The sequence below is a fragment of the Rhinatrema bivittatum genome, unplaced genomic scaffold (assembly GCF_901001135.1).
Source record: "Rhinatrema bivittatum unplaced genomic scaffold, aRhiBiv1.1, whole genome shotgun sequence".
In the NCBI taxonomy this organism is placed as follows: Eukaryota; Metazoa; Chordata; class Amphibia; order Gymnophiona; family Rhinatrematidae; genus Rhinatrema; species Rhinatrema bivittatum.
This window is the reverse complement of record NW_021821071.1, coordinates 1,306-25,589: the sequence shown is the minus strand read 5'-3', so window position 1 is coordinate 25,589 and position 24,284 is coordinate 1,306. Positions and strand designations below refer to the sequence as shown.

Genomic DNA, 24,284 nt, shown 5'->3' with positions numbered 1-24,284 from the left:
AGAGCGGGGCTTCCCAAACTTATCCTGGTGACTCTACAGCCAGTTTGGGTTTTCAGGATATCAACAACGAACATGCCTAAGATAAATTTGCACATGCTTGGTCTAAGGTGCAGACAAATATAGCTCATGCATGTTCATTGCGGATATCCTGAAAATCCGGCCAGGATAGGTTTGGGAAGCTTCATTGAGAAATCAATTTGGAATTCAGAGGTCCCTGCATAAAATGGGGTAATGCCAGGACTGGATCAACCTATTCTTAAGAAAAACAAAATGGAGCCAGCTGCTAACCCTTCCATATTCTTTGTCATAGAAGATGGCCGTACATATTCCACACATCATGGACCTTGTCACAAAGTGTGGCTATGGTCCTGAGGACCTTGTTTGATCGTTCTGATATTCCCAGGGCCTGCAGTCTGTGAAAATGATCCACAGTGTGCTGCTTCTTTTCATACCTTCCTGGAGTATGTTCCATCTGCTCCATGCCACTCATGGCTGAGCTGAGTGCTTCCTTCAGACTGTGTAAGAAGGGTCACGAGGCATGGTAGCACACCGGGGAGCTGTACAGCACGGCCTCGTTAGTGTTTTACAGCCCTGAAACAACACAGCGCCATGCCGCCACAAATCAAACTCCTGTTAACTATTCCCTGGGAGGAAAACATTCCATTCTGATCAACCGTCTGTCTAACATAGGGACAGGAAACGTAGCGTTAAAATGGTTCTCTTCTTTTTAGAGCGTTCGTTCTTAATCAGTATACATCTCTGGACATTGGTCTCTTGCTACCGGGGTACCCCAAGGGTCAGCCCTCTCAGCTGTTTTTATTAATGTTTACATTGCCCCAATCTACAAAGTTCTTTCACGACTTGATGTTGGCTACCGTCTGTTTGCTGATGATTAGTTTTTTTGTGCCAATTTCAGAGTCATATGACTGTGCCTTAAAGAAGATCTCTCACTGTCTGAATTCCCTCAAGGAATGGTTGTTGGGAAATAAACTTCAGTTAAATATGTCTAAGACTGAAATCTTATATCTTATATCCAGATATCCTAATTTGAAGGTCCCTAAATCTTTGATTTTGGATGGTGTTGAAAGTCCAGTAGAGGGTGAGGCCAGAAATCTTGGGGTCATTATGGACATTCCCCTATCCCTAAAGCCTCAAATTTCAAAAGTTGTGAAAGGTGCCTTTTTTTTTAAGCTCCATCTGCTCCGAAGATTACAACCGTTCCTAAATGTGAGATGGATTTAAGAACTGTTCTTCATTCTCTTGCTCTTTCATCTCTTGATTATTGTAACGCGCTGTATCTTGGTCTTCTACAAAAATCCTTGAGGGCTTTACAGCTTGCCCAGAATTCGGCTGCTCGGGTAATAACTGGGACAGTGGTTCGTGAGCATATTTCACCTGTCTTGAATTGGCCTCCATTTACTTCCCATCAAGTGGAGAACTTTCTTTAAAAATCTTAATGCTGGTATTTGAATGGCGTTGCAGCCCCTAGCTTTAATACAGCTTTAAAACTGTACCGTCCATAACGTACGCTTAGATCAGCCAATCAATTCCTATTGAGTGTTCCTTCACCATGAATTATTCGCTTAGACCAATCTAGGGAAAGACTTTTCTATGTCTTATGGAATTCCTTGCTCCGCGGTCTGAAGGAGGAGTCCTCGAAGTTAAAATTCAGGAAGCTATTAAAATCCTTCTTGTTCTCTCAAGCATTCCCTGAGGATATGTAGCCAGCAGGGAGCAGTCAACCGCATAAAAGTCTGGAGCATGAACTATAAACTGAAGGTAGTTATAATAGTTATTTTCTTATGTACTGACTATGTCAATGTCTTTTTATGATTTTTATGAATGTTCTTTTGTCAAACTGATTAGAAATTTTGAGTTGCGGTTTACAAGCTTTAAAATAAAATTAATAAAATAAAAAATAAATTGAAAGTGCATTTTTACTAGATGACTGATAGCTGCGATAAGTGTTATCGTCAAGGTTCCCTACAGGGAAACTGGTCTTGCCTGCCCATTGCCCCTCTAATAACTTTTCAGTTATTCATGCGATATCCTTAAAGATTTTGCTATGATAGTAGAGCACCCAGTGACCCTTGGCTCACGTTTAACCTGTGCCTTGGTCTCCCCAACATTTAGAATGCCTGTTTTCCTAGCACGTGGCCGGATGGACTCAGGACCAATGGGTTATGTGCTCCCCTGTTAGCAGATGGAGATGGAGTCAGGTTTCACTATTTCTCTTTCTCCCTTCCCATTTGAGACCTACACTCATTATCCCCTCTTGTTTGTCCCAGTTCTTACTCAAGACCTTGAAGTTTTCATTATTTAGGGGTTTGTAAACTCCAGGCAGTTTCGGGATTTATATAATAGTAACCAAAGCCCTGAAATTCTACAGCTGAAAAGGGACTCGGAGGCTTGGAGCGATCTCCCTGCAGCTGGCCTGGAAAGTTAAATGTACTGAGAATGAATGTATAACCCTGGCTGATGCACCTCTGTCAGCGTGTGCCGTGCTCTGTACCTGGCAGAGCTTTTAATGTCTTAGGGGGGGGGGGGGGGGGGGGGGGGGGGGTCATTTTTCAAAAGTCGATGGGCCGTTAGTGCATGCGATAATGCCCTAACGCAAGCAATAATGACCGCATCGTTATCGTTGTATGCACAAATGGTGACAGTGTCGTGCCTTTGTACAATATTTGTACTTAAATTATATGCAATATATTGATTCATGCTTACCAATCATTGGAGTCTGTTCTGATCCATAGCTGGCTGTTCATGGTACAAAGTCTTCCAGAGACCTAACTAGCTTGCCTAAAATTATCCTTACACATTATCGCCGGCAGTAGTGCCGGAAATAGCAACACCTTTTGCAGGGGCGCTATGGGGGCGATAGTATGCGTCATGGCCGCAACCGCGGCGGCCAAAAACACTGCCACGATGCGGCAGGGGGTGCATGCTGTCAACCCCCTCACCCATTTTCTAGCCATGGCTCTTCATTCCGCTATATTTATAGTGGAATGAAAAATCCTACGGTTAATTGGCGCAGTATCCTGTGTTATTTGGTGCGAAAACCCTTTGCATACAAAGCTCAGCACTGTATGGCTCCCCACAACTAAAGGTGTCTCAGCATGTCATAATCTTCAGCTATATTACTGATCTGCTTGTCTAGCGCCCCTAAGAGATGGGCTTAATCCCTCTGGGGCCATCTCGGCACAGTTTACCCCACAGTTGTGTGCACATTTTTGTGTGCGCAAACTTTATTCTGATGTGGCAAGGAGTTTTATGCACACAACAGTGAGCATTTAAGATAACAACACCCTCTCATGCAAATCCCATGCTAATGAAGGCATTAGCTATTACCCCCTCCCTCCCCCAATGCAGAGAGATGCGCTGGCTTACCTCGTGCTGTCTTAGCCCTGGAAACTTAACTCTTATTCCGAGGTGGAGTAAAATTTCTAGAGCTAAATTTAGTGTATGGGCGGAAGCTGGACTTCCAGTGCCGAGACCTGTAGTTGGGATTTTATGTCCAGAAAACATGATTTAGGTGCGTCAATTATATTTTTATGTACGCTGAGCCTTTTCTGTGCGCACATTTTCTGTTTTGTACATATTTTTACACTCCCGATGCATTAGCAGACCATTAGCTTACTGCATCAGGAGTTAAAACATTTTTTGGCATGTGCATTAAGAAACTGTGGGCAGAATTTCAGTATGCAGTTCTAACTCTCAGCTTATTATGGCCCCTCTGTGTCTGTGGCTTGGGTTTCTCTTGGAAAAGCTTTTGCAGTGGGCAAAGAGTTGGCACAGTTAATTACCTTGGAGCCCTCTCATCCGCAGATTTAGAATGTATCTGCAGACATAGTCCAACGAGTGGCGTCTGGGCTGTGCTAGGCCGGGTGCTGATGACGAGCAATCACCTCCACTTTCTCCTGTTCTTGGTACCCCACCTAGCTCATATTTGTTCCTTTTTTTTTTTTTTTATGAACTTGGGAGGCGTGAGGTTTAAAATGTGTTAGATAAATAAATAAATAAATAAATAAATAAATATTAGACCACACAGATCTTCAGATCAAATTATACCTTTCGACTACATTATTCATAAATATAACATACTGACTGTAAGCCTTCCAGTTTTCAATAACCCTAAACACTCGTTAGTAAAAAAGAAAGCTGGGGGATGAACCGCTAGGCAACTCAATCTGATGGATACTTGTGCACAGTGGTCGTGAGAGGTATATTATGTCCTAGAAGCAAATGTTGCAAAAAGAAAACTTAGTTTACTAAATGTTGTAAATATATGGATAATAAATCAGCAAAGTAATATCAACATTGAATACAGTAGCACAGTATGCTGTATATAAAGCAATACAGGTAAATAGGAGACAGACAGACATAAAGATAGAATATTAACAAAGAATAATAAAGAACAGAACACTTCCCTTATACGCCCTCCTCTATATAAGCCAGTGTTCATAGAAATCTGAAGGACTTTACGAGCTCGGGGATTTTGAAAAAGACATGCACCCTGGTCATTTCAGCTCGTCCAACTAAAATAAGCAAATGCTATGTCTTATATATCCCTCTGCAAGTTAGATGTTTCAAAGGCATTTCGGTTCCAGTCCTTTGATCTCCCATTTTGGTAAAAGACATCAATTGTTATAACTCATTATCAGCTCATTGGTATGGGTTCTAGTCTTTAGCATTTGATCTTCCCAGGTGATAAAGAAATACCAAATGTCTTAGTCTTTGATGTCCCCAGAGATACCAGATGTTCCTTGGGGCCATCCCAGCTCTTTATCAGCACATTGGTGCCAGGAAGTCTCAGGAATAAGGGAACAGATGGTGACAGTATCATACCTTTGTACAGTATTTGTACTTAAATTATATGCAATATATTGAGTCATACTTACCAATCATTGGAGTCTGTTCTGATCCATAGCTGGCTGTTCGTGGTACAAAGTCTTCCAGAGATCTAACTAGCTTGCCTAAAACTATCCTTACACAATACTACACCTCAGGTAATCTACTCTCTACCAACGTTTACTTGAATCAGTGCTTGGCGATGCATGAATGCATTCTTAATACATAAATGGAGTACTGAATTACTAATTAATCTTGATGAGGATGACTGGCGTGACTTATGGTCTGAGGCTCATCATTTTTCTTTGGGTCATAGGAGGGCTGACTTAATACTTAAACTTCTCCACCACACATATAGGTCTCCAACATTTTTATACTTTTAATTCTGCTGGAGATCGTGTGGACTTCCGGTCACATATCCATGTTTGGTGAACTTGCCCTCTGGCCCAGAGGTTTTGGGTGAAATGTTTTCTCTGAAATGTCTCAAACTTTGGGCTTTGAGATGACTCCTTCCCCTGAGTTGTTTCTGCTGGGTGATTGGGGACCCATTCAGTCCTCTGCTAAAATGAAGAAGCTTGTTTCTCAAATGTTACTGGCTGCCAGATTCCCCATATTCAAATTTTGGATACATGCACTACCTCTGGTTAGCTGGCATGCTTAAAGGTGAATTTTAAAAGCCCTATGCGTACCAAAGCCGGGAGATACGTGTGTGACTGGGACGCGTGTGTGCCGCGTGGATTTTAAGAGGCCCACAGCCACGCACGCAGTATAGGATAAAAAAGGTTAGGTGAAAAAGAGGTGGGATGGGGTGGAGTCTGGGAGTGGGCAGGACATGGGCAAGCCAGGACTGTACCCATGAAGTCTGTTACGTGCACTAGAGCGTGCCGGGATCCCACAACCGCGTAACTTGCTTCTGCTATGGACAGCGTGTAGTAGCAAAAAAGAAGGGTAGTCAGTGGGGTTTAAGGGATCAGGGCTAGTAGGGAGGCAAGTTAGGGGGTTTAGGAAGTCTACTCCTTTACTGGGAAGAACTGTGAGGGAACTGGGAAATAGGCCTATTGTGTTGCCATGCGTACCTACTAAAATTCCCCCCCTTACGTGCTCGAGACGGGATTCGTGCACACGGATAGTGGATTTTATAACATGCATGCATAGATGCGCTCATGTTATAAAATCGGCGTGTGCCCAGAAAATGCACGCATATTTGAGCACATGCATCAGTTAAAAGTCACCGTCTTAGTTTTTCCAAACAGCTCAGATAGATTCATGTGTTTTGGAATACTATACAGCTTTAATCTGTGTTTATTGCATTTAGTCTTGACAGTTATGCTTTATTAATTTATGAGTTTGAATTGTTTTATTATGTGTGATTTTATTTATTTTATTTTTTAGAGGGTTTTTATTTTGTGCGTGATGTTATTTTTTAGAGTATTTTTTATCATGATTATGTATGTACTGTTAGGACATGCCGTGACCTTGTGGAACATGCAAAATATAAATGCTGAAATTAAATAAATAAATACTGAGACACTGGTATGCTGTCATAAAGATACTGGTGGAGCAAGGAAGGAGGTGTAGAAATGTAATATCACACAACATTTGGAGCAGATTCTGGACTTCATACCCTGCTTTCGTTAAAAAGATGGCATTCATGTTTTTTCTGTCACAGAATTAAAGGAGTCAATTAGTAGAATGCATATAATGTGACAAACAATATTCAAAGAAGCATTCAAAAACAAAATTAACCAAACTTTTACACTGGCGACATAGCTCAATTGTTGCCGTTAAGGACCATCATAACACCCATGCATGTCACATAATTGATGTATACGTGTCCTTAGCAGGTCATGCTTAATCATGGGTCCTAAATTAATGACCTTTTTTTTTTTTTGAAATTTTTTTGCATATAAAATAGTTACTTCCCCTCTTTTTTTTTTTTTTTTTATTGGGATGAATTTCCGTCCAGCTGGACAATGACATGGCGTGTTACTTTGGATGCAAAAATTGATTGAGAAACGCCGACCTTGCTCTCCCGATGCAGATCTTCACTTGAAACGTAACGTTGTGTCCGGTGTTTTGCGGTTGTAGAGCTGCCCACCACCTTGGAGCCACCTTGGACAGAAACTCATCCCGATTAAAAAAAAAAAAAAGAAAAAAAAAAGGGGGAAAGTAACTATTTTATTTGCAAAAAAATTTTCAAAAAAAAGGGAGATTAATTTATGTCCCGTATACATCAGTAATTATTTTTCTGTCATCGAGATTTGTTATTTTGCCAGAGCAGCACTGCCTTTTTCTTGTCAATGTGGTCTTTTAGCTGTGACTTACATTGTTTTATAATTTGTAACTTGCTCATTGTCCTATTAAGAAATAGTTTTTTTTTTTTTTTAAGTTGTACCATAGAGGCCCTTCTCCAGTTGTTGCCTGTGGTGCATGCCCTGTACCTTAGCAGTATTCCTGCCTGGTATATGTCTGTGCTCCTTGCTAGGTGAGAGCCCTGCAGCAGGGCCACCCAAAGAAGCAAGCCACTGCGGGAGAAGATGAGGCACCGTGGCAGGAAGGGGAGACCGGGCCAAAGGTTCTGTGGAAGGTGGGGCTTGATGACGCTCTCTACAGGAAAAAGTACGGGGCAGGGCGCTGGGCCCCCATCTGACTTTCACTTTTTGGGTGGGAGGGGAAGGGAAAGGCCCTGCTGGCCGAGGAAATTATTTTTTTTTTGTTTGCTTAACTGGCGATATAATCTTAATATAGCCGATTAAGTTCTAAGGCATCCAGGTACCCAGGTAACTTTAGCTATGGTGCTAAATATGCCTGAATAAAGTTATCGGGATAACTGGCGAGTGTGTTCAGCGGGAGGCTTGGCCTTCTGAATATCTGTGACAAGTTATCCATCTAACTTGTCTGCTCCCCGGACCTCTTACGCCTCCAACCTAACTCCACCTCTTGCATTCAGCGGGGAGGTGGGAGCAGTTATCAAAATGCATTTTTAGGTGGGTAAAGATGCAATTACCAGTGTAAAATCCTTTCATTATTGCCTCCTTAAAGCCTAACTGAGATTGCAGAGATATGCACAGTTCTTGGGGTAAGCGTATTTTGGGGACAGATTTGCAGAACTGTCTCTTCTGGGGAGGTACCAGTTCCTTCTCTTTCCTTGTAGAGAGCTTTTTCCTGCTGGCACTGAGGTGTAATAATAATGTTCTGACCCATTGCAGCAATTATCCAATGGCTCTGTACATCCTGAGGATGAGGAGAGTCGGGTAGTGGAGCTGCAGGAGCTGCTAGAGAAACAGAACGGCGAGCTGGGGCAGACGAAGGACCGCCTGTCCTCACTGGGTGCGAGGGTCGAGGAGCTGGAAGAGGATCTCACCACAGCCAGGAAGGACCTCGTTAAGTCAGAAGAAATGAACACCAAGCACCAGAAGGATCTCCGAGAGGTGAGGGGCCTGCTCCGTTTAACGTTGGGTGACGCTGCCCCAGGGCATGTCCTATTCTGTCTCCGAGAGGCAAGGCCACACCGCTGCCTGCTCCTCTATCTAAACCTCTGTCTGAGAGATGACATCCCACCACTGCCCCTGTCCTGCTGTGTCACATTCTCTCCTCAATATTTAGTTTAATTTTGTTGAGTCTGGATACTGTCCCCCTCCTCCCAAACACATGGTCTGTACCTTACTCCTTGGTGTGTTCTGATCTCCTGGACATAGCAGCCATGTCCCACAGTATGATTTGTCCCCGACATGAGCTCTGAAAGTGTCCCGGTGCAGCTTCTCTTTGGACTCTAGTGCATGCGTGTGTCTATTTTCATGGCAATACTCTCAGTTCCTGAGGATGTGGTGCGTGTGTATTTGTTACCAGGGGAATACTCCCAGTTCCTTATGATGGTGTATGTTAATGGCAGAATACTCATGGTCAATGTTCTCTCTAATTTTTTTGTGGACTGTGTGCACAAAAAAAGTCCTTGTGTGTAACATAATGTACAAATTTGTGTGCAGTGGTCTCTGCTCATGCTGTGTGTTCCTGTGTGTGCAGCTTACAGGGCACATTGCTTCTGGTTCCTGGGGATGGTGTGAGGGTGTTGCTGTGGAAATACTACTGATTTTTGATAATATGCTTTTTGTGTTTGGGCCTCTCTCTGTCTTACTCTGCAAATACTCCCATTTCCCTTGTGCAGGCCCTGGCTCAGAAAGATGATATGGAAAAACGAATCACAACCCTAGAAAAACGCTACTTAGCTGCTCAGAGAGAAGTGACTTCCGTACACGATCTTAATGACAAACTGGAGAATGAGTTGGTCAACATGGAATCTTTGCATCGCCAGGTAATGAAGCAGTGCGACTGCCTGTCACTCTGGCACTAGTTTCTGTCACTGTGCAATGCACGTACAACCCTAAGATTACTGCACAATGGTCTTTGTCCCAAAGTGAAAAATTGTCCTCCCCACCTGTATGTCATTCTATATTCCTCTGCAGTACTACTACTATTTAATATTTATATAGTGCTACAAGGTATATGCAGCCCTGCACACAAACACATCAGAGACAGTCCTTGAACTGTGGAGTTTACAACCTAGTCAAGACAGAGACAGAAAAGAAACATAAGTATTTGTGGAGAATGAGGGAAAAGAATCTGAAAGATGGGTTTATAGGTAGAGTTTAATTGCAGACAGGGATCGTTTTATGTAATAGGGTAAAGCTGGGAGAATTGAATGTTTGCTTCTCAATCAATCTATAATAGGAAAAACAGGAAATGGGGTGGGTGGGAGGGTCCTTCTCCTTGCTAGGGAGGCATATAGCTTTTAACACACAAGGCATTAAGCATCAGAATTAGTAAGGCTCACGTACCCGTACAGGCTCTCTCAGGTCACCGTGTGTCATGCAGCTCTCGTATCTCTGTCACTGTGCTTCACTCTGTAGCACTCACGTCTCTGTCGTCATGGAATTGACGTGCACCTCTCAGGTCACTGTGTCCCACGGTACCACGTAGCACTAGTGTCTCTGTTCTCTTTCTGTCACGTATAACCAGCAGGATTCTTGTCTTGTGCTGTGCATGTCTCCCCCTGGGGTGTGTTGCAGTCCGAGGACAGGGCCCGGAACCTCCAGGAGCGGCTGGAGCTGGCAGAGCAGAGGCTGCAGCAGATGGAGAGGAGAGCCGAGACGCTGCCTGAAGTGGAGGCAGAACTTGCTGAGAGGATCGTGGCCCTGAGGAAGGTGAGGGTGCAGAAACGCGGAAATAGGAAGGGAAATGGGAGCCTGTCCGAGGTCTTATCTGAACTGCTGGAGCCCGTTTAGATGCCCCAGGGCAAAAAAAAATGGCATGGATTGAGCCTGAAACCAGAAAACCAAGGAGCAGAATGTGTATAAGGATTTAGAAGGTCACTGTATAATGAGGATACGATTTAACGGTACTCAGACAGAAATTTGGTTTGATTTTAAGAAAGTAAGTTTTATTGCTGTGGATTCTACTGCCTAATGCAGCTTTGGGTGCCCTATAGAGGAAACAGGATATTTTCAGGAGAATCCATCCAGAGACGCAGAATGGGAGTAAATCCTCTCAAAATGATGATTGATGCTATGGAATACTATCGGTATCGGTTCCGTGGACATCCTGAGCTGTAGAAATCTCTCTTCAGTTTAACAATCCTATGACTGATTCCTGGGAGGTCTTCTGCTTACCTGGAGGGGGGTGGGGGGGGGGGGGTGTCCTGTTTCTCATCAGCGTCCTGCTCCAGCCCTCTTCAGGGACCTCTTTACAAACTGCTTTCATCACTCCTGCAGGAACATCCTGCGACTCGCCCTTCAAGGCGGCAGGATTAATAGCAAACGCTTTGTAGATAAGGTCAGGCAAAACCAAAACCGCTAAGATTCCCTCTCTCCATGTGGAATTTTACCCCATTCCCAAGGGACTGTTAAGACGTTAGATGTTTCCTCTTGCTTCACCACTACCACTGTTAGTGGGGCACTGCATCGGAGCCTCCTGCAGCCATCAAACCAATGCATGTAAAATACAAATGTAATATGAACAGCCGTAGGGTGGACTTGGAAAATGTTTCCAAAATAGGGGGCAGGATTATAATTAAAGGTGCATGTCACTGACCTAAGACATTGCGGGTTTTGAAACGGAGGGTGTGACTGCAAGGAGAGCGTGCGCGGGGAATATTCCCGTAGGATGTCGAGGTCATGAGAGGGGGCTTGCACGGGATGTCTGTGAGGGGTGGGGGGTGTTCCTGCCTTTAATGAACACTCCCCATGAAGTTTCTTGTGATTTTCGCAGGCCGAAGAGAAGCATGGAAGCATCGAGGAACGTCTGCGGCACTTGGAGAATCAGCTAACGGAGAAGAACCAAGAGCTGGCCAGGGTAAGGGGAGGCCAATCCTCATTAACTGGAGAGAGAATTCCAGGGATTAACAGGAAGAGTTATCCTACCTCTGTCCTGCCGAAGAAAATATCGGCAGGACGCAGCTTGGACAAATCCCCCATTGCAATGCAGTTCTTCTGGAAATGCCTGGTACCTGGCAGCATCTGGATCTCCTGTAATGTGCTGACTCTGGATATAGGTCTGTGGGTCTCTAGATCTGGGTATCCTGTCAGGGGTTGGTTCTGGGTCCAAGTTCATGCATCTTGGGTTAGATATCCTATAATGGGATGGGTATGTGTGTTCCGTCATGTTCTGGTTCTGGGCGTAGGTTTCCAGATTTATGTAATGGGCTGGTTCCATTTCCAGGCCCGTCAGCGAGAGCGAATGAACGAGGAGCACAGTAAGCGCTTGTCGGACACGGTGGAACGATTACTGACCGAGTCTAATGAACGGTTACAACTGCATCTGAACGAGCGGATGGCGGCCTTGGACGAGAAGGTAAAATGCTATGGAGCAAGTCGAGATGGAGCTCCCAGGGCAGCTACAATGTTGGGAAGCAAAGCCCAGTGAGCAGGAAGCTCCAGGAGAATGCCAAGGCCACCAAAACGCTCCGGTTAGGTTTAGCAGTATTGCCCACTGGAGCAGGTGTGACGTAGCGTGGCGTGCTGTGCCGTTAATGTGCAGGGAGGAAGAGTGTGAGAGGTGGGCAGGCCGGAAGAGCATTGAGGAGGCGCAGGGAGGAAGAGTGTGAGAGGTGGGCAGGCCGGAAGAGCATTGAGGAGGCGCAGGGAGGAAGAGTGTGAGAGGTGGGCAGGCCGGAAGAGCATTGAGGAGGCGCAGGGAGGAAGAGTGTGAGAGGTGGGCAGGCCGGAAGAGCGTTGAGGAGGCGCAGGGAGGAAGAGTGTGAGAGGTGGGCAGGCTGGAAGAGCGTTGAGGAGGCGCAGGGAGGAAGAGTGTGAGAGGTGGGCAGGCCGGAAGAGCATTGAGGAGGCGCAGGGAGGAAGAGTGTGAGAGGTGGGCAGGCCGGAAGAGCATTGAGGAGGCGCAGGGAGGAAGAGTGTGAGAGGTGGGCAGGCCGGAAGAGCATTGAGGAGGCGCAGGGAGGAAGAGTGTGAGAGGTGGGCAGGCCGGAAGAGCGTTGAGGAGGCGCAGGGAGGAAGAGTGTGAGAGGTGGGCAGGCCGGAAGAGCGTTGAGGCGCAGGGAGGAAGAGTGTGAGAGGTGGGCAGGCCGGAAGAGCGTTGAGGCGCAGGGAGGAAGAGTGTGAGAGGTGGGCAGGCCGGAAGAGCATTGAGGAGGCGCAGGGAGGAAGAGTGTGAGAGGTGGGCAGGCCGGAAGAGCATTGAGGAGGCGCAGGGAGGAAGAGTGTGAGAGGTGGGCAGGCCGGAAGAGCTTTGAGGAGGTGCAGGGAGGAAGAGTGTGAGAGGTGGGCAGGCAGGAAGAGCATTGAGGAGGCGCAGGGAGGAAGAGTATGAGAGGTGGGCAGGCTGGAAGAGCGTTGAGGAGGCGCAGGGAGGAAGAGTGTGAGAGGTGGGCAGGCAGGAAGAGCATTGAGGAGGCGCAGGGAGGAAGAGTATGAGAGGTGGGCAGGCTGGAAGAGCGTTGAGGAGGCGCAGGGAGGAAGAGTATGAGAGGTGGGCAGGCTGGAAGAGCGTTGAGGAGGCGCAGGGAGGAAGAGTGTGAGAGGTGGGCAGGCAGGAAGAGCATTGAGGAGGCCTAATCTGGCGTGGTGGGGAGGACGAGGAGCAGACGCATTCCTGACTGGGGAGGAGAAGCCCTGGAATGCTCAGGCTTGTTCTGCACAGCAGGATGGAGCTATAAGAGCCTCTCTCCAGGAGCAGATCTCTGAGGGCTGCCGAATTTGTGGGTATTCCTGGGGAATGCCTTGCCGAACATTGCAGCAGTCGCCTCTTCTGAGGGTTGCCGTTTCCCTCCTCTGTCTCTGGGTCTGAGCTCTTGTGTTCACCTGGGGAGAGGTAGGGAAAGGCTTTGACTCTTTGGTCAGTGCCAATGAGAAAAGGTCCAGGACTCCCTGGCGTCAGTACTGAAAAATGATCTGTTTATCTCAGCCTTGCTATTGAGCAGGTCTAACTTGGGCAGATAAGCAGCAGTGCTCTGATCCGCCCGGTGCCCGCCCCCAAATTGTCCGGCTAACCAGGTAAGCTAGAGAACTGACTTATCCGGCTAACTAGCAGCCGCTGAATATAACCAGATCATTCCTACTTATCTGGCTATCCAGTGTCTAAAGATTGAGCCACCTGGGCTTTTCTTTGCCCGGTTCCTGTGTGGGCAGTGAGGAGAAGGCCTGCTGAAGGGGAGGAGCTGGGCAACACCAAGAGCAGAGAGAACGGGGATTGGGATTGCATCTTTCACCCCAGCAGCAAACGCTTTAGAGTCTGAGCAGATGACGTGCAAAAGTCTGCCTCTTTTCCGTTAGCCATTTTTCTAACTTTTTTTTTTTCAGGGAAGGCTGGCAAACGAAATTGAAAAGTTACACGTTGAGGTTGAGCAGTTGAAATCCAAAAGTGGGGTCCCCGCTGAGAGCACGCATGCAAGGTAATTCAATACTTCTCAGTGCAGCAGTAACCAGCTGTCTGCCCTGATTGTCTCCTGCGAAAGACCACAGGCGATACAGAGCCCCTCCGTATTCACAGCGCCAGCGAGCGGGCAAGTTATCCGCATAACGTCACTGGCATGTTCCGCAGAATGCAGGCAGTGTGTTTCGCTGAGTATATCCGGAAAAAAGTTCGTTATCCTGATAACTTTTAGGACTGCCGTTGTGGGCTGTAAAATAAACACTTAATACTGCAACTTCAAGAGAAAAGTCTTTATTGGAAATGGGGTATCCCAGGAGAGTGCAAGATTACCAGCAAGGCAATTTGGAAGCAGTGTCAGAGAACATTGTTGATACATTAGATTAAATAGGTCACCATCTCTAATTAACACACCAATGTGCTAGTTTGTTTGCATAACATTCTCCTAATTGGTTGGCATGATCAGACTACCTGGATAAGGCTGATTATAAAACACTACATCCTCCTATCCATGACTGATTGTTATATTTTGCTGCATTATATATTTATGTGATGTATTTATCATGTTTGTTTGAATTCTTGTTTTGTATTATGTTTATGTATCATTTATTGTCAATGTGTATATTGTATCCACCTTGTTATGGCTTTTACTTAAGAATGGCAGGCTATAAATGATTTTAAATTAATTAAATGAATGCTGTCACAGGATGTCTATACAGTCCCGAACAAGCAGAGGTGGATGTATGCCATCACAGGATAAGACTTATCCGGCTAACTTACATGGGATATTCAGCATTATTATTATTTGTTTATTTATTTATTTATTTATTTATTTATTTATTTAAGACCATCAATACCTAGGCCCTAGGTGGTGGACAATAAGACATCCATAATTCAAATCAAAATAAAATAATGGCATAGACCCGCCTGCTCCTCAACTCAACCCTAAACTATGTTAGAAGATCTTATTGTGAAATTGACTGCTCTCCTTCCAGGAGAGAGAATGCCAAGTGACACATGGAACGGACCCTGAAGTTGGTCATCTTTCTCTCCCTTACATGTCCACTCTCCTTCCTCCTCATCTGGCTCTCACTAGGAGTTATCAGACACCGCCTGTCTGCTTATTGGGTCGTTCTTTGCTTCTTCCCAGCAGTCCTTTCGGTCTTCCTCATTATAGCTCCAGCACTGAGGTCCCCTCCTGTGGCTGAGAGGCGGGCTGGAGCGCTAGTTAGTGCTTCTTTTGGGGGTTGCTCGTTGACCGCTGGTTGTCCCGAGTCTCCCAGCTCAGCAGCACCTCTCGGCCATGGCTGGGAGAGGAACATTCAGGTCTTCCTCTTAGCAGCGGGGTCTACAGGATTTATCTCCGTGAAACATTTTGCAGGATGATGGGCTGAGATGTAGTCGTTTCAAGGAAGGGGCAGCTGCATACGGAACTAAAGCATCCCCACCAAAGAAACAGCAAATGCAATTGTTCTTTATCAGACGATCTGGCAGCCTGGCTTAAACAGGTGCATTAGTTAATGGATCCCTCTGGGCCACGATGCATCTTCTCTTACAGGCTTTTCTCAGCAGCTCCAGAGCACAAATGCAGTCCAGCAGCGGGAAAAACAAAAGTGATTTATTTAATCTACGATAGCTTCTGAAAGGTGCGTGCCCGACACGCCACTGAAATCTTTAACGAGAGCCACCCGGGTGTCTTCACGTCGATGGCACCCTCCCTCATGGGGCGCAAGTGAAGTGAGTGAGCCGCTTATCCGCAGGACCTGAGGCAGAGGCCTTTCCCTCTGACCCCCTGGGCCTTCTGGGGACTCCCATACTGGATGCTTCCAGATGGGATTCAGATGCAAGCACCTGGACTCGTATGGATTCTGCGGTGTCCTCACACGGGCCCCCGTCCACAGCTTCTCTTGCGATGGACTCTCTCCGGTCTCTTCTTCGCATATTACTTTTTCGCGCGGGGGGGGGGATCTGATGCTGGGTGCAGATTGCGATTGCATAGTTCAGGGCTCCTTAGACACCATGCTTACTACCGCTCACAAGCTCTTGCTGATCACGGACAAGGGTCACAAACGGAGACGGGAGCTGCAGTGGATGAGATCTGGGAAAGCTTTCCTCTCCAAAGGAATCTTCTTAGACTCAGACTCCCTCACAGTAGGGGCCACTTTAGAGAGGAAAACTATCCAGGTTTCTTGCCTTGTAGAGCCCCAGACGCTTCCACCTTGAGGAAGAGGGCCCAAAAGGAAAGAGCAAAGAACCCTCTGGCATCCTTCACAATAATTAATCTCCAAACCCTCAGACACCTCCCAACTGGGGAATGGGAAGCCCTTTCTGACATTATGGCTTTGTGTCTGGGACGGTTTTAGAACAATTATTTAAAGCAATGCAGTTCACATAGGTGGCAGGGATTGTTCCATCCTGTCAGCTCCTGATTCCATTTCTTTTTCAGTTATTAAGCATTCCTTGGTTTAATCATCCACAAACGAGAGAGCCTTGGAAGGTTTTGTGTGCTATCTTCCCTTTCACGATGAGCGATGGTTCATGCTCCTTGGCTCACTGGCCTTCTTGTTCCTTCTTTCTATTTTGACCAAAGACTCCTTCTGTCCTCATGGTTTTTTTTTTACGCGGTTACGTGTAGGTGGACCATCAAATTAAATCCTTTCCTAACCCACATCACGTATTTCCTTTCTTGGGGCTGACTTGTTAAAGGTGTGCAATATCTAACTTGTGATCACCTGGCCACATTTCCTGATTTTTAGTAGCTGTTTATCAGCTGAAATCATAGGTAGGGGGGGGGGGGGGGGGGGGGGGAGCTGACAAACTCTGTGCCTAAAAGTCGGGCTGAGTCTGTCTTCTTACTCCAGTGCATCAGTGGTCCATAGAAGCATCGGGGGCGACATGAAGCTTGTTGGCATTCCTATGGCACGGATGTCTCAGGTGGGCGCTGCAATACCAGAGGAATCCGACGATAAACTCACCACCACCCTGGCTTCCGTTTGTCTGCGGTGGGAGGAGAAGCTGTTGAGCGGGGCAGTGCTTCTGTTCTGGGAGCTGGCAGAATTATTGGGCGATGCATATTGGGAGCAGCTCTGCTTCCCTCCAGAAACTCGTCACACGCAGCAGGCGAGCCCGCCGTTTGATGTCTGTCTGTGTTTCTTTCAGCTCACACGTCGGCAGCACTTCGGATGTGAGGCACCTGCCCAGCTCCGGCGTGGAGGTGCTGCCCGAGGCTGTCGGCTTGTCCCCCATGCTGCGACGAACTCTGAAGGGACGGTTTCCAGATCTCCAGGTGGAAGCGACCAAGGTGAGGGAACACTTTGTGCCACATGTTCTCCTTACTGCCGAAAGAGAGGCTATAGCAAGGCCAAACTGTATATTTATTTATTTTTATTTATTTGATGAGTTTTATATACCGTTATTCGGTAGAGCCATCATAACGGTTTACAAAGTGAATATTATTTTCTTAACAGTATTGAAACATTATAACAGAATGAGCATATATAGAAATAAACAAGTCAGGTCAAATAACTATTCTTGGGTTGGAAGTGGAGGGAAGCGAGTTTGGTTGGAGATTAGAGTTGAGAGTTCATTTGATGGTTGGTATGGTCAGTTGATAGTGGGGTCAGTGAAGAATTTGCGGAATAAAAAAGTTTTTAGGTCTTTTTTGAACGTTTTTATGTTGTGCTGAGTTTTCAAGTCTTCAGGTAGTGTGTTCCAGAGTTTGGGGAATGCGATGGAGAAGACTCTTTCTCTTGTTGTAAGATGTGCATCTTTTATGGTAGGGATGTTTAAGTAACTTGAGTTATTGGAGTGTTGGTTTCTAGAGGGTTTTTGATGAGTTATGTTAAGCATGTTTAGGCCTTGGTCATCTTTGTTTAAAATTTTGTGAATGATGGTCATTGCTTTTCTAGGCAATACTTGCAGTGATAGGAAGCCAGTGGAGTGATGTTAATATGGGCGTTATGTGGTCATTTCTTTTTGTTCCTGTTAGGACTCTGGCTGCTGAGTTTTGTAATATTTGTAGAGGTTTGAGGGTTGAAAAGGGTATTCCTACTAGTAAGGAGTTGCAATAGTCGAATGTGGAGAAAATGAGTAGTTGCAGGACTGTTCTGAAATCGTCTGGGTTGAGAAATGGTTTCAGATGTCTTAGGGTTAAGAGTCTGTGGTATCCTTCTTTGGTTTTATTTATGTGCATGTATATATATATGCATGGCTGCACCCACCTCCCCCAGTGAATATCCCTTCAGCCTGTCTCCCACCTCCCCTATTCACCAGCTCTGTGATCCAGACGCCCCCAGTCTCACACCCACCAGCCGCACTCTCCGTGCCTCCACCGGCACTAGTCTTCCCCTCTCCCAGCTCCCAGGCTCAGTGGTCCCTGGCCTCACAGGCCCATTCCCTGTCTCCTACCTGCCTGCTTGTAGCCTCTAGCCCCTACCTGCAGCCTTTTTCATCCTGCTCTGTAACATAGGAACACAACAGCAGAAAAAGAGCATTCAGCCTGTCTTGTCTGCCCATCCAGGCACATGTCTAGAGGTTCCAGCACCGTGGATGTGGAGTGCACAGGGGCTCACTGTCTCTGTGGGTGCCTGCCGCCTCCTCCTCCTCCTCCTCGTCCTTTCCAGCACTTCCTTACTAAACTGGAGATGTGCTGTGGGGGGGGGGGAGGCGGAGGCAGGCATCCCCAGAGACGAGGAACACACATGCATGTGCTCTGCTGTCACCCCCACCTCCTGCCCAATGGGGAGAAGAGGAATGGTGCGAGCTGCAGGCTGTTTTTGGTTTGGGGCCTGCGGTCCCTCTCCTTCATGAGGGCACAGGACAGCGGATCCTTAGTCACAGACTCCTCGTCAGGACGTCCACGCAGGTGAATGTCTGAGTGGGGGGGGGAGGGTTCTGTGGATGCAGCCCGGCTGCCGCTGGTAGGAACTTCTCCTTGGTGAACTCCCAAGCTTCCATCCTGTGCTAATTCAATCAGTATTATTATTATTTTTTTTTGTGTGTCTCCAATACGGGTGCGTGTATTTGTTTTCCCACGGAAAACCGAAAGCCCTTTCTCGAAAGCGTGCCAGGGAAGGGAACGCGGTGCGCTCTGGATACGGGGAGCGATCGGTGCTGAAGCGCCATGGGCTTTTCGGCGTTCCCTGCCTGCCGATTCTGTAATGAATGGCCCAGGAGTGCTTAATCGGGCTGGATCTGGTTACTCCCTGAGCCGCACAGCCGCTCCGGCGTGTGTCGCAAACCTCTGCCTCCGTGACAGCTGCCTTGGCCTGTAAGAATTCATGGGGGGGGGGATTTGCCATTTCATAATGCAGTGACAGCTGCGGGGAGCTCAGCCTAAGCCCACCTCTCCGAAAGGCAGAAAGAGGCCTTTATTGTGCCCGTGGAAGAGCCTGGATTTCAGCCAGGGCAGCACGCTAGGTTATTTTCAGCAGTGTGTATTGGGGAGGGGGGAGGGAATAACTTTAAGATCTTATTCATTTTTGTTCCTGAGTGTATATCGACTTATTTTTATATTGATTTAGTGCTTGTGTGCCTACACAAGTATTGTAAATGGGTGTGTGGGCATAAACATGAATTTAGCGGTTATCCCAAACTATTTGAACATTGAACATTACCCCATTCTCTCGACCCCCTCCCCTTATAATGATTACAGATGTATCCTATATGTCTGTCTTTGAGGTACACCCTTAGATTTGAAATGTTTCCTTCAATGTTTACCTGTATGCATGCCTACCTTTGTCTGTGAGTGTTAAACCTGTGCACCGTTGTGACCTAGTGATTCTCACATGGAATGACGGTACATAAAACACTCAAATACATTTCAAAGAAACAGCTAATTCTACACTGCAGTACATTCATGTAGGTGTGTGTGTGTGTGTATATTTATATATATTCATGTGTGTGTGTGTGTATGTATATATATGTATATGTATGTATATATATATAGCAATCCTAATATTAGGCAATACTACTCTCTCTTCTTGTGCCTATTAAATAATAACAATCAAAAACACTCATTTCAGAGTGGAGTAAAAGCACAATTATATTCTTTCTGATATTTCCTTTATTTCATTTTTATATCAACAAATATCACAAATTCAGACTTTCATAAAATGACACATATCTCATCTCTACCTCACTAAAATCAACTTTCATTCATACTCAACCACACCAGTCTCGCTTTGTGCAAAATTTTCAAAATAGAAATTACATAATATTTCCTTTAAATACTGTAATGATAAACATTAATGTAATTTTATACAACTTGATATAACTCAACTTTATATTAGCAAATTTCAGTAAAAATACATGGTACCAATATTTCTATTTGACAACTCTGGGTAATCACAAAGTGCTTAACCCTGATGTTATTATTAACAGTTCTAAATTATATATATATAGGGATGTGCTTTTATCTGAAACGAAACAGGAGATTTGAACAAAATTTCCATTTCATTTCATTTTGAAAACAAAACAAAACAAAAACAAAATTTCACTTGTTTCTTTTCATTTTCAAATGCAGAGGGACCTCCCCCCACCACTAACCTCCTCTGTGGATCAAAGGGGCAGGGGCACTCCCCAGACTCTCCTGCCCCTCCAGGACTCTGTTTCAAAATGATGCTGGTGGGCCAGGATTCCAGCGCCATTGTGTGGCGTGGATGTATATCTGTACCTCCCTACAGAGTCCAGTCATCGTAGCCATGGTCCTCGGCTGCTGGACACACATCAGGGCTCTTTGCAAAACCTTACAGTGGTGGACCTTCAATCCAGTCAGTGGGCGTTGCTGTGTTAAAACGACTGGGACTCCCCTCCACAGCACCCTCAGCCCCAGTCAAGCCAGGGAACGCCGAAAAGCCCATGGTGCTTCTCAGTATGCAAAGTGCCACTTTGACTGGCCCGCATACAGGTTGATGCGCTCGCGGAAAACGGGTGGCTCGTGATTGAGTGCCCGCTGACGCACCTCTCTGGGGCGCCCAATGTTATATTTAAATGGGCTGCCATGATAAAAAGGAGGCACTGGGAAAATTGTGCGTCACTAGCGCCTCGTCGGCAGCGGGCACTCAGGAGAGGTGGCTGTCAGCGGGTTAGGAAAACAGGTCCTCAATTTTACTAGCATCCATTTTCCTAACCTGTGTACAGCCTCGGGCTAGGAAAATGGATGGCACACTTTTATTTATTTTTTAATTAATATATATATATTTTTTAGGGTTCTCCTTTTTTGGTTCCTCCAACTTAATATCGCCATGATATTAAGTCGGAGGAACTACAGAAAAGCAGTATTTTCTGCTTTTCTGTACACCTTTTGGACGCCTCATGAATTAAAGCCTGCTCCAGGGCAGGTGTTAATTTTTGAGGGTAAAAAATGTGAGCGTGGGAGGCTCATTTTCCTTTGTATCGGGGGCGCTAACCCCTATTTTGCATTGGGGATATGGACGCGCGTCCAGTCATGTGTTGAGCCATGCGCTGCATGGTATTTATTTATTTAAAGTTTTTATATACCGCACAAATGGATATGATATATCCGTCTAGGCGGTTTACAAATGTTCAAAACACATACATAATTTTAAAAACAATGCAAACACTTTATACAAACAATGTTAAAAATAGGATGCAGATACAAGTGATTTAGATATTATTGTAAATGAAAAGCTTGAATGAATAAATGAGTTTTTAGTAATTTTTGATTCTTTACGATTAGAAGTCATCCACTTTTGTGTGTGCTACAGACACACTACAGGAAACCTCACTTCCTTCTGGAAGGCTGCATTATTGTGCCATCTCTTGCCCCCCTGCGCTCATCGGGGATAATTGTATGACAGCCTGCATACTTTTGTGGGCTCTTACATGCACAAATTGCATCAATTTTCAAAGCTAATTTTAGGCCCGTAAGTTTTTTGCCCAGACAAAGTTACGTCTGCTGATTTGTGCGGGGAGTTGTTACAAGAAAATGCGTGCATGTGCTTTTCAAAATCGAAAAGTAAGCCCAAACCCCGCCCAGTCTCATGCACCCCCCGCCCCACCAGAACACCTTTCCACTATGCACCTAAAGTTACGCCCATGCAGACTGTACCTGCATATTGGGCGGGAAGGTTTTTAAACGGGTCATTTCTGCAGGTAAAACCCCATTTGTCATGCAGAAGTTCATTTGACAATGACCCTTGTTATGTGATTTAATGCTTGCCCTACAGCTCCAGATCCACACTAGCAGTCGCCTTTAACACTGATTCCTTCTCAATGCCTCTAACGTTCAGCCTGCTGCTGCACTATTAAATAAACCCACATTTATCTGAGATAGCAGCTCTCATACAACTGTAAATTGCTTTATAATCTCCTGTCCTGTAGAGATGAATTTCATTCCATATATTAGGTTTCCAGCCCATCTTGGCGCAAAACACCCAGAACAGGTTACAACATCAAATCCAATCCAATGAGAGAGAAATACCAACGCAGAGAACACGACAACATACAACCACGCTATAACTTAGTCCCGCAACCCTCTCCCTCTCATTCCCAGTACAAATCCCCTGACCCATTCGCCTTGAGCTGCCAATGAAAAGGTATAAGCTGTCCGTACTCAGCCACTGTGCAGCTCTGCTAACTAGCATTGTATATTCAGTGGTGCAGCCGTGCCGCTGAATATACCCGGCCATCTTAAAGTTAGCCGAATAAGTTGAACTGGCTAACTCTAGGACAGCTCTACGGGCCGACCAGAATTAGCCAGCTAACTCTGAATACACACGTCCGGCTAACTAACTCCTCCCCGTTATGGCCCTGGAACGTCTCTAACTTATCTGGCTAAATTCTACTAGAATGTAGCCGGCTAAGTGTCCAAATATTAATTTAGCGGGCTAACTTGTGAATATGGACCCCCTATATAACTAAATACAAATATTCATATGTTGAGATTAGGAAGAGGATCCGAGACAAGATCTTTCCCTCTGTGTTAATGCTGCAAATTTAGCACCAGGCTCCAAGCGGCTGCTAAATTTACCAGGGACCCATGCCCTTAGTAATATTAGCTCTTGTTAGAGAATAGGGTGAGAATAGCTAATGAGGGTTTTAGTGCTCTATTTGAAGGTTTGCATGCACATCCCCATCAATTTTTAATTGATATAAACAAAACCCTTCGTAATTGCACGAGCCTCTTTGTAAAAATATTGTGATGCGCGTCCTCTTAATAAGAAATGGGCAGCCGATCACTGGAGAGGATTTACAAATTGTGCTTGCTGAGGGTCTTCTTGCGTGGCCCGGAGGAGGATCTCATAGATATTTAGCCGGAGAAATCTGAGCTAAAGCCATAGGGTTGACTTGTCCAAGGGTAATGGGATCGCAGAAGGTGTTCTGGTGGTGTGCAGAGGTGAACAGGTGGATCGTATTTGGAATCTGTGCGTGTAATTCTCCATTCACAAAGTATCTGTACACAAAGCAGGTGGCAAATTTTCGTGGCTCCTAATGAAGTAATTGACATAACAGTCTATTAATAGTATCTGGCAGTAGCTGATAAACTCCATCTGTTGTATCGTGAAAGGAACTGCTTATTCAATAGGGGAACATTAATATCCTTGGAAGCCTTATCCTGCCCTGCCCGCAGTGCTCCATGAGGCAACTGCCACACCAGTTATGTTCTGTTCACTCTCCCAGTGCATTTGTGATCCAGGCGGGAGATTGTGATGCTGAGGGGGATAAAGGAACGGCCATTGGGCCAAGAAAAGCAGTTTAATGCCATTGAATGCCTTCTTCCCTCTGCTTAATGTTGTGGCTTCTTCTTGGCAGGATCTGGACCATGTTCCGCTGCCCGGAGTACCCCGGCACCATGGCGCACACTACCGACAGCGATCTGGAGCTGTCAGACCTTGACGTAGGACGATGGCAGAGACACGGTCTTTGGTTCCATGGAGGTGCTGTCGTCCAGCGGACACTCGGACACGCAGACCCTGGCGTTGATGCTGCAGGAACAGCTCAATGCTATTAATGAAGAGATTAGGTTACAGCCGTTCTCCCGCCGTTTTCCGACACCAGCCTAGCCGTACAGCCCATAGAATAATTCCTCTAGTAAATGTGCATGGCCAGAACTGCTCCATCATCAAGCCTTCATCTGACAATAAGGAGGATAATTTGAAGTGAATAAAACTCAATGGAAGAGTAGATTATAGTCCCCAGTGCCTGAGTAGATTGAAATAGAAGCAGAGATGACAATCTGCCCATGCTCCCTGCGTACTGCAATATCACAGACCCTATGGGATCTTCACTTTCCCACTGCTATTAATTCTTCTGTTTATTCCCAGGCTTTCTTGAAATTTTTTTTTTTTTACTGTTTTTGCCTTGCCTTGCCTCCCGCCTCTCCCGTGAGGCCGTTCCATGCATTCACCATCCTTTCTGTAAGAAAACATTTCCTTATCTAGTTTCTGTGTCTACCCACTTCCAGCCTTACATCAGGACACCTTGCTCTGGAACATCCTCACCGAGAAGTGTCTGCTCCCTGTGCGTTATTAATACCTTGCAATGTCCTTCCTCTACTAGTGGGTGTGCCTGTTTGGGTCCTCAGGTATCCCTTC

General features: G+C 45.9%; 1 protein-coding gene across 1 annotated transcript in view; it reads left to right on the top strand.

Moving 5' to 3' along the window:
* LOC115082429 (liprin-alpha-2-like) overlaps positions 1–23,574 on the top strand; it is a gene marked incomplete at its 3' end in the record, with an annotated part of 61,107 nt that extends 37,533 nt beyond the window's left edge. Inside the window, 9 exon segments of the mRNA XM_029586660.1 lie at positions 7,334–7,435; positions 8,058–8,279; positions 9,014–9,160; positions 9,915–10,049; positions 11,113–11,196; positions 11,563–11,694; positions 13,659–13,750; positions 16,888–17,029; positions 23,503–23,574. Coding sequence (XP_029442520.1) covers positions 7,334–7,435; positions 8,058–8,279; positions 9,014–9,160; positions 9,915–10,049; positions 11,113–11,196; positions 11,563–11,694; positions 13,659–13,750; positions 16,888–17,029; positions 23,503–23,574 — 1,128 coding nt within the window.
* Positions 23,575–24,284: the final 710 nt, after the last annotated feature.